At 44.9% G+C, this 9,849-nt stretch overlaps 1 protein-coding gene across 1 annotated transcript; it reads right to left on the minus strand.

The window, feature by feature from the left end:
• Positions 1–436: 436 nt before the first annotated feature.
• Positions 437–4,793, minus strand: LOC123098436 (cell division control protein 48 homolog E). Its single transcript, XM_044520421.1, has 9 exons — positions 4,541–4,793; positions 4,276–4,438; positions 3,451–3,679; positions 2,290–3,056; positions 1,959–2,180; positions 1,802–1,873; positions 1,433–1,714; positions 980–1,339; positions 437–853 (listed from the first exon to the last, which is right to left on the minus strand). The coding sequence occupies exons 1-9, from the start codon at positions 4,582–4,584 to the stop codon at positions 551–553; spliced, it is 2,442 nt and encodes an 813-aa protein (XP_044376356.1). The 5' UTR covers positions 4,585–4,793; the 3' UTR covers positions 437–550.
• Positions 4,794–9,849: the final 5,056 nt, after the last annotated feature.

Here is a 9,849-nt window from a genome sequence, read left to right on the forward strand (position 1 = left end):
TGCCGACGCGCGTGTCTACACCTTGGTCGATGACCAACCGGATCCACCTGATATGAGGCCGCACAGCAAGCTTCGACCAACCGGATCCACCTGGTACGAGTCCGCGCGGCAAGCTCCGGGGCGTATCCATGGCGCCAACGGCAGCCGCCCACCCTCGTGAAAAATGGGCACCCCCAGCCTCCAAAATTGGTGGAGAAGGTGCGGCTGGTGGTTGGGGGCAGCAAGTGTCGACGAGGAGATGTGGCAACGACGGTACGCTGAAAACTGGTGAAGGTGCACCAGCTGAATGAGAGTATAATGAAATCAAGAGGCACATGATCAAAAGAGGCGTCCCCATCCAATAATCTCAAGCACTATTTTCAGCGCACATGAACACGGCATGACAAATGCAAAGCTACTCAAAGCAACATCACAGAAAAAAAGATGCAGCTGGAAATAACGGGCAGAACGATTAACTGTGCATCACAATATTAACTTAAGAACATAGTTTTCCCGTGTACTGCGTACCGGAGCACAACATCTACGAACGAAATCAACAAAGCGAAAGGATTTAGCTATATAAATCATCATCGTCAGCTGCTGCAGCAGCGGAAGCAAAAGGGTCGGCCGCAGCGGCAGAGGAAGCACCCGCAGCCGGCTGATCAGGGAACCGGAACTCGCTGCCAAATCCACGAGACTGCTGCAGAGTCTGGGCAAAGGCCTGGTACTTGCGGATGTCGGCATCGCTCACACTCCGGCGCGCATACTTCATCGACTCCTCAAAGTGGGCAGCCCTGATCTCAGCAACCTCATCAACCTCGTCCTCCTCCATGGCTTCAGGGTTGTCCTTCCTCCGCCTCTCCCTCTCGATGTCCTGAAAGGATGAGTTCCATTAGACCACAGGTATAAACCAAGAGTGTTGCATGCCAGAAAAATAAGTGCTTCAAAAGGATTGATTTCCTAGTCCTACTGCAGATCAATTCATAGAAATTACTGGTACCTTCTCGATGTTCTCCCTGATGGCATACTTGCAAGCACGCTGGCAAATTTCAGTGATATCAGCACCGCTGAACCCTTGAGTGTACTTGGCAAGAGCACTCAGATCAATATCCTTGGCCAAAGGAGACTTTCTGAGGCAAGCTTTGAAGATCTGGTGCCTCGACTCAACATCAGGAAGAGGGATGTAGATAAGCTGATCAAGACGCCCTGGCCTAAGCAGGGCAGGGTCTATGATGTCTGGCCTGTTGGTAGCACCAATGATGAAGACGGTTTTCTTAGCATTCATGCCATCCATCTCAGTCAGCAGCTGGTTCAGCACTCTATCAGCAGCACCTCCAGCATCCCCACTGCTGCTTCCTCTCTGTAATATGGTCATTGTTATCAGCCATTATGAAATACAAAGAAAAAACTCGCACAAATTCAGAGAGAGAGAGGGAGAGAATGACTGACTGACCTGGGTAGCAATAGAGTCAAGCTCATCAAAGAAGAGCACACATGGTGCTGACCCCCTAGCCTTGTCGAAAATCTCACGCACATTGGCCTCACTCTCACCAAACCACATGGTAAGCAGCTCAGGTCCCTTGATACTGATGAAGTTAGCCTGGCACTCATTTGCAATTGCCTTGGCTAATAAGGTTTTACCACAGCCAGGAGGGCCATAGAACAAAACACCCTTGGAAGGAGACATGCCAAACTTCTCAAATTTCTCCGGATGCTCCACAGGGTATTGAACAGTCTGCAAGAATTTCATTTTTGTTATACAACCTACAGCTAGAACACAGCAAATTTAAGAATAGAGATAAACATAAGAGCAGCAAAATACCTCCTGCAACTCCCTTTTGACATTCTCCAGCCCACCAATATCTTCCCAAGAAACATTGGGAACTTCAACAACCTGATTTTCAGAAGATAGAAGGTGAGCCCTACAAAACATGTATATACAAAACAAAATTGACAAATAAAGTCAAAGAGATGCTCACAGTTTCACGGAGAGCAGACGGGTTGCTTGTCGTCAGGGCGGTCTTGAAATGGTCATTTGTCACAGCCATAGAGTTGAGTATCTCAGCATCTATTGTCTCGTCCTCAAGATCAATAATATCCATCTTCTCACGAATGCATTGGAGAGCAGCCTCAGTGCAAAGAGCAGCAAGATCAGCACCAACATACCCATGAGTATCTCTTGAAATATGTTCCAGTTCCACCTGCAATACAATTAGCAATGTCAATCAAGAAACGGTTTCATCAAATTGAGCAATCATCCAGAAAGATATTGCATTCAAGGTTCAAGGATTATTAATGAAGATCACTTACATCTTCAGCCAACTTCATGTTTTTGGTGTGAATCCGGAGAACCTCAAGGCGCCCAACTTCATCAGGGACTCCAATGTCAATCTCCCGGTCAAACCTACCAAATCTTCTGAGGGCAGGATCAATACTGTTTGGGCGGTTTGTAGCACCCATGACAATAACATGTGCACGGGATTTAAGCCCGTCCATAAGAGTCAACAGCTGTGAAACAATACGCCTTTCAACTTCTCCATTGGTCTTCTCTCTCTTCGGGGCTATTGAATCAATCTCATCAATAAAAATGATGGACGGAGCATTCTTCTCAGCTTCTTCAAATGCCTTTCTGAGATTGCTCTCACTTTCTCCTGCTAACTTGGACATAATTTCTGGGCCATTAATCAGAAAGAAGAATGCACCTGTTTCATTGGCAACAGCTCTAGCAATAAGGGTCTTGCCAGAGCCAGGTGGTCCAAACAGCAATATGCCCTTTGGAGGCTTCACACCAATAGACTTGAAAAGCTGAGGGTGACGCAGTGGGAGTTCAACCAGTTCTCTGATCTGGGCCATTTGCTTCCTAACTCCACCAACATCATCATAGCCAACATCGTCAAGCCTTTCTTCATCCTCCCTCTTAACAGGCTCACCATCACAGAATATCTCGGTGTCTGGTGCAACGATGCAATACTCTGCAGGGTCTGTCTCTATAACTTTGAATTCCACACTTCTCATTCCACCCCTCACAAGGAAAAGATCTCCCTTCCTCAAAGGACGGTAAGCTTCTAGGAAGTAAGCTGAAAAAACCAGATGAATACAATGTCAACAAAAGGACTGCATGCAGTGTATATTGTCCCAATAAAATATGGCAAGGCATTTCAAGATTTCTTATCAGCAGCAGCATCAAAAAAGTGTAGCATAGGTACAATGGATTTCTTTATTTCAATGAAGATAGTTCAGAGGGTAGACACAAATACTATATCATGGGGGAAATAGCAGTTTTAGTATGACAGCTGAGAAACACCATCTGTTTACACTTATAAACAAAGGTGTTGGCATTAAAAGGCTGTATAAACAAAGTTGTGAACAGCACACTAGAAAAACCCAGATGACATGCTAAGCACTGGAGGTTAACTAACTTAGGCCATGACAAAAGGTAGGGAGAATATTTCAGTGATGAAGAAATCTCACGTTTCAAGAAGGCATCAAACAAGTTTCCAGTAATGCCTTCAACTGTGTCATCGATAGGAAGTGTGTGCACCCGCTTCCCGTATTTGACATCAGGGCATTGGTGAACAGACACCACGTCACCAAGTCGCACTCTCAAGTTCTTCCTGACGGTCTTGTTCATTCTGATCTTTGGCTCCTCACATGTGTCATCAGCAAGCACAATGCAGATTGTGTCCTTCCTTTTCTTACCCTGTAAGACAGTGATCCTAAATGTCAGGAGGCATGAATGAAGTACTAGTAGCTCGCTGCTAAAAGAACAATAATTATCATATAGCGCCAATACAGAGAAGCATCCAAACTTCAAACATGTTCCAATCTACGTGTTGCCCCACAGAATCAAAAGATGGTTATAATTGTAAAAATACCAACTGCGTACACATTGCGGTGTCCATGATAAACAAAAATACACATCAATCAATATATTGCCATATTCCAAACAGGGGGTACCTCAATTACATCATGCAATGGTACTGTAGTGTTTAGGAAATACTAGTGTATAAAGGAGAAAGCTTTTAACTCCCAGGAGTCCATAGTTATTAACTCCCCATCCATTGGTATTAATTAAGTTATCTAATCGCATCAACCAGCTAAGATGGTATAATACATACTAGATATATGCAGCTATCCAGACCCCAGTGAGTAAAGCAGTGTGGCCAACCACACCTTAAATTCACTAGATTGGCTACTCTGTCTGGACGAAGCAGCTAAGTAAATACTGGCCAGACACTAAGATGAAGTGATTAGAAACTCGGAGGCTCAACCGAGGCCCTGGGATATGGCGCGCACCTTAAGAAGGACCGTGTCGCCGCGGAAGAGCTGGAGCCTCTCCATGGTGTCGGGGTGGAGGGCGACGACGGAGTTGTCATCGTTGGTGGCCTCGTCGACGACGAGGCGGTTGGGGGACTTCTTCCGCTCTAGAATCGCCGTCGAGTAGTCCTTCTTCGACTTGCTGCAGACGGCCCGAAAACAAGAACGAAAAATCAGCAAAACAATCAGCCAGATCGGAAAGCGCAGGACAACCGAGGAGCCCTAGATCGGCACGGGATCTTACGGATCGGAGGAGGAGGCCTCGCCCTGCGGCGTCGGGGCGGCCATGGCGGGCGGATCCGGGGTTCGCCGGCGCCGCTAGGTCTCTCGGCGGGGCTGCTGCTGCGGGGGGTTGCGGATATCCTTCGCTCCGCCTTGGGAAGTGAAGGAGGTGGGCGAGAGAGAGGGGATTAGTTCGCCATTATTTATAGCTTCTTCCGTGCGCGGAGGGGTTTGGGATTTTCTCCCCTCCGCGACCCGGGCTCCGGTGCGGGAGTTGTACACGGACGCCATGACGTGCGGGTCCAGGACGCCCAGGGCCCGCCTGGCGGGCTCCGTGAGGGCTCCGGGTCTCGGTCGCGCGGGGCCACGCCGGAAGGCTCTGGAAGGCGTGGTCGTCTCGTGTGTGCGCGAGGAAACAGTGGTTGGTTGGGTGATGGCGATCGGATGGATGGGAGGGAGATGATCTCGGTCGACAAGTTTGGTATCTTGAGGGCACGTTCAATGGAGAGGCGCTTGTTTGGACGCTTAGATAATAAAAATAATTATTTAAGGAACTGGCACCGGAGCAGGAGTCCATTCCTCCAACGCAGGAGCATTTGTTGGGGCGCTAACCAAATTAATTTTCTACCAAAACAATATCTCCAGCGCTGGTTAAAAGGCTCGTGCATGAAAGAAAGGGACGAGGCGCCCGGTGCCTGGCTTGGCATCGGTGCCAGCCAAAAACCAGGGATCGGACGGGATTTTATTGAAACGGCAAGGAATTAAACCCTGGCGTCTCAGGGGCGGATCCACCATGGGTCAAGGGTGTTCAGATGAACACCCGAAAATTTATGCAAATATTTTTTTACATATAGGCATATATGGCAGAGTATAGAAATACGATCTTACATGGGCCCAATACGTGCACTTTGGCAGCAGGCGAGCAGCCCATTAGGCCATTAGGTATTACCTGACTGCGCACGAGAGCCTGGACACGCACCCGCCAGCCGCTTCCTTCCCCAATTCCCACGAACAGATACAGGAGCGGCGGCGCGAGGGCATGGCGAGCCACAGCCAGCCGCCGGCGCAGGAGTTCACCAGGGCCATCGCCGACGCGGCCGCCGCCGGTGAGGAGCAGGAGCTAGTACCCAGTCCCAGTGCGGGGCACGGCGCCGCATCACAGCCACAGAGACAGTGGGTCACGCCGCCGGCACCGCCGGCCGCCGCAGTTGTTGATGTCGCGGAGGGGAGCGTACCTCCAGTGCAGCAATTTGCTCCAACAACCTCAATCTCTAAGCCTAAGGTGAATCCCCTTTCAAGTTTCAAGTTCCAACTCTGAAATTTCATTCTTTGATTTGATTCATTGTGAAATCCGAACTGAATGTGTAGTTTCTATTTGATTCAGTGAGAAGTAGCTATAGATGTAGGAGTTAGGAACTGTTGATTTATTAGCATAAAAATAACAAAGGAATTGTATTTGAATTGTAGGCAGTACATAATTCAAAACTCAAGAGGAAGAGCATCGCCATTGATTTGAAAACTTTATGGAGTAGAGCTGGGAAGAAATCTAGAGCATGTGCAGGGGCTCTAGTGAACACAAGTCCAATTGCAGAACATGTTCAGGTTGAGCAGCAAGTGCAGGTGCAGAACACTTCCCCATCGAATCAACTTCATAGCACTATGAGCTCCCCTTCAGTTCAAAATCAGCAGCAGCTACAGATTGTTGGTGCCACGAACACAAGTCCAATTGCAGAACCTGAGATTGAGCACGAAGCAAGCGAAGAATCTGAAAATATAGAGGAAGAGAATGACACTGAAGATGCAGTTTACGATGTTCAGCTGCTTGAACCTGATCCTGGGAAGAGGATTGCTATTGCAGATTATGATGTTAATGACCAGAACAGGATTAGAAGAGGATACATTGCAAAAGGGGCTTGTCGACCAAAAAAGTATGCTTTTCCACAACACCCTGTTGGAGGTATGCGTCGATTTGTAGCTAAATGGTTCAAGTCTTATAAATGGCTTGAGTATAGTAAAGAGCTAGATGCTGCTTTCTGCTTTGTATGTTATCTTTTCAAGGATAATTCACATGTTGGTGGGGATTGCTTTGTGAATGGAGGATTTAGAAATTGGAATCACAAGGCTAGTTTTGGGAAACATGTTGGTGGGATCAATAGTGCACACAACAAAGCACAAGAGAAATACAATTTCTTCATTGCACCCAAAACAACAATCGTAGAGTCATTTTCTTCAACCACCAAACAAGACAAGGTTCTATATATAGCTCGCTTGACATATTCTCTTAAATGCCTGAGGTTTCTTTTGGGTCAAGGGTTAGCTTTTCGTGGACATGATGAAAGAGAAGTTTCACTTAATAAAGGTAATTTCCTTGAGCTTCTACATTGGCTAGCAGAGAATTTTGAAGAAGTGAATAAGGTGGTTCTTAAGAATGCTCCAAAGAACAACAAAATGATAGCTCATGAAATACAAACAGACCACATCAACTCTTGTGCCAAAGAAACTACTAGGCTTATGATGGAAGAGCTAGGTGATAGTTGTTTCTCAATACTTGCCGATGAATCAAGTGATGTGTATCTACAAGAACAATTGGCTCTTTGTCTGCGTTATGTTGATAAAATCGGAAGGGTGGTTGAGAGGTTTCTTGGTATTTTACATGTTGCAAACACCACATCTTTGACACTCAAAACAGCAATTGAGAGTTTGCTTATGGAACATGGTTTGACCTTCTCTAGAGTACGTGGGCAAGGGTACGATGGTGCTAGCAACATGAAGGGTCATGTCAATGGTCTAAAGAAACTAATTATGGATGAGTCCCCTTCTGCCTATTATGTGCATTGTTTTGCTCATCAACTTCAGTTATCTCTAGTTGCTGTTGCTAAGGAGAACCGTGATTGTGTTTTGTTCTTTCAACAACTTGCTAATCTATTGAATGTTCTTGGGATGTCTTGTAAGAAGATTAGAATGCTTCGTGTGGCTCAAGCTGAACGGATCATTAAAGCATTGGAATTGGAGGAAATTGAAACCGGTAAAGGCATGAATCAAGAGATGGGTTTGAGTAGGCCGGGTGACACTCGTTGGGGATCTCACCACAAAACTATTATGCATATTCTTCGCATGTATCCTTCAATCCGGCTAGTTCTTAACAAGTTAGTAAGAGACCCAACTCAAAGCAATGAGGCTATGCTTGCTGAAACTATGTTGACATATTTTGAGTCATTTGACTTTGTTTTCATGGCACACTTGTTGCAAACCATATTTGGGCACACCAATGACTTAAGTCGTGCTTTGCAAAAGAAAGATCAAGACATTGTTAATGCTGTTGAACTCATTCATTTGACAAAGATTCAATTGCAATTGTTGAGAGATGATGGTGGATGGGAAACTTTCCTTGAAGAGGTCACTTCTTATCGTGTCAAGCATAAAGTCAAAGTTCCTCAAATGGGTGGTAAGTACAAGCCACCTGGAAGACCCTCAAGATTCTACAAAAATCTCACGAATCTCCATCGCTTCCATGTTGAGATGTTTTTGGGTCTTATTGATAGGCAACTTCGAGAGCTTGGAGATAGATTTGATGAGGTAAACACTGAATTACTTCATTACATGGGATCATTCAGTCCGGTAAATTCTTTTGCTGCTTATCATAAGGAAAACTTGGTTAAGCTTGCGCATCTTTATCCCTTGGATTTCACGGAGGAAGATCTGATGCATATTCCTTATCAACTTACACACTTCATTACTGATATGCGTAGAGATGAGAGGTTTAGAAAGGTCAAAAACATAGTCGACCTTTCTATTATGCTTGTCGAGACAAACAAGAGTGTCACTTATAACCTTGTTTACAAGCTTCTCAAATTGGTTCTAATCCTACCAGTAGCAACAGCTAGTGTTGAGAGAGTGTTCTCTTCAATGACTTATGTGAAAAACAAGCTACGGAATAAAATGGGGAATCAACTCTTGAATGATTGCTTGGTTACATTTATTGAGAGGGAATTCTTTTTTGAAGTGAAGGATGATGTTGTCATTTCTCGCTTTCAAGCCATGACAAAGCGTATGGTCGAGTTGTAATTTTCTTATCTATTTTGTAATTTCCTTAATCTGTATTGCTGTTGCTGTGAACGAATTGGCTCCTCTGTTAAGGCCGATCCAGAATTGACTCATCTGTTTCAGTTGCTTGCTTCTGCTTTTATTGATACAGATGTTGTTGCTACTGACCAATTTGTATTGCTGTGAACGAATTGGCTCCTCTGTTAGTGTGAAAAAAAAAATTTGAACACCCAATTCTAAATTCCTGGATCCGCCACTGTGGCGTCTGGGCTAAGCGCCTCCATTGTAGATGCCCTGAGAGCATCTCCAAGATGATGTATAATAACTCCAAAAAAAGATGATGTATATAAAAAAAGATGATGTATATAAGGCATCCAAAAGAAGTTTTATTAGGGCATCCGAAATATTTCTGTCGCAAGAGATGATGTAAAACTGCGTGCTCAAAAAACTGTCGTTTGGTGTATTTGAAGTATATTTTTTTGCAAAAAGGATAAGATATATTATAAAGATTCATCGGAAGTACAAAACACCTCAAACATAATAAAAATTAGTCCATGGACGACCGAACGACCATTGCCACCACCCGAACGAGCCGCCTACATACCGCTATCGTCGCTCCCATACCGGAGCCGGCCTGACCTTGTCGATGACAGCCGAAAAGTTTTTCAGTTATGAATAATATCAAACACATTTAAAATGAATCCAAAACAAACAAAACACAATTAGTAGTACTTAATTATTCCATGGTTCGTCAATCTTTAACGTAAAACGACAACACCAAGTTCATCAAACTTAACACAAAGTTCATCACACGTGACATGAAACATAGAGATGAAACTAGTGATTTTGTTGTCCATTCTATATGCCCACCACTCGTTGATGAGATCTCTTTGAAGATCTTCATGCTTATCCAAATCTTGAATGGCATGGTACACTTCTATTAGAGATATGCCCTAGAGGCAATCGTGTATGATGATATTTTCTAATGTGTTTATTGATGGCTCGATAATTTATGAGTATTTGCAAAGTGTTTTTACTTGGTTTTCACCGGACTCATACCGCTTCTCGGTTATTTCTAACGCTAATCCTTCGAAAGAGAAGAAAAACCATTTTTTCCATTGTTTGGCAGGAAGGAGACCAAGGAGAATCACGACAAATCAAGTAAAATGGAGCAACTTTCATGTTGAAGGCCAAGCCATTAAGCAAGACAGAACAAAAGACGACCTTCCATGCGAGTGCACCCGCTCGCATGGATGGTTGTATGAGGCGCCAGTAGCTCCACCACAT

The sequence above is a fragment of the Triticum aestivum genome, chromosome 4D (genome assembly GCF_018294505.1).
Source record: "Triticum aestivum cultivar Chinese Spring chromosome 4D, IWGSC CS RefSeq v2.1, whole genome shotgun sequence".
NCBI classification, from domain to species: Eukaryota; Viridiplantae; Streptophyta; class Magnoliopsida; order Poales; family Poaceae; genus Triticum; species Triticum aestivum.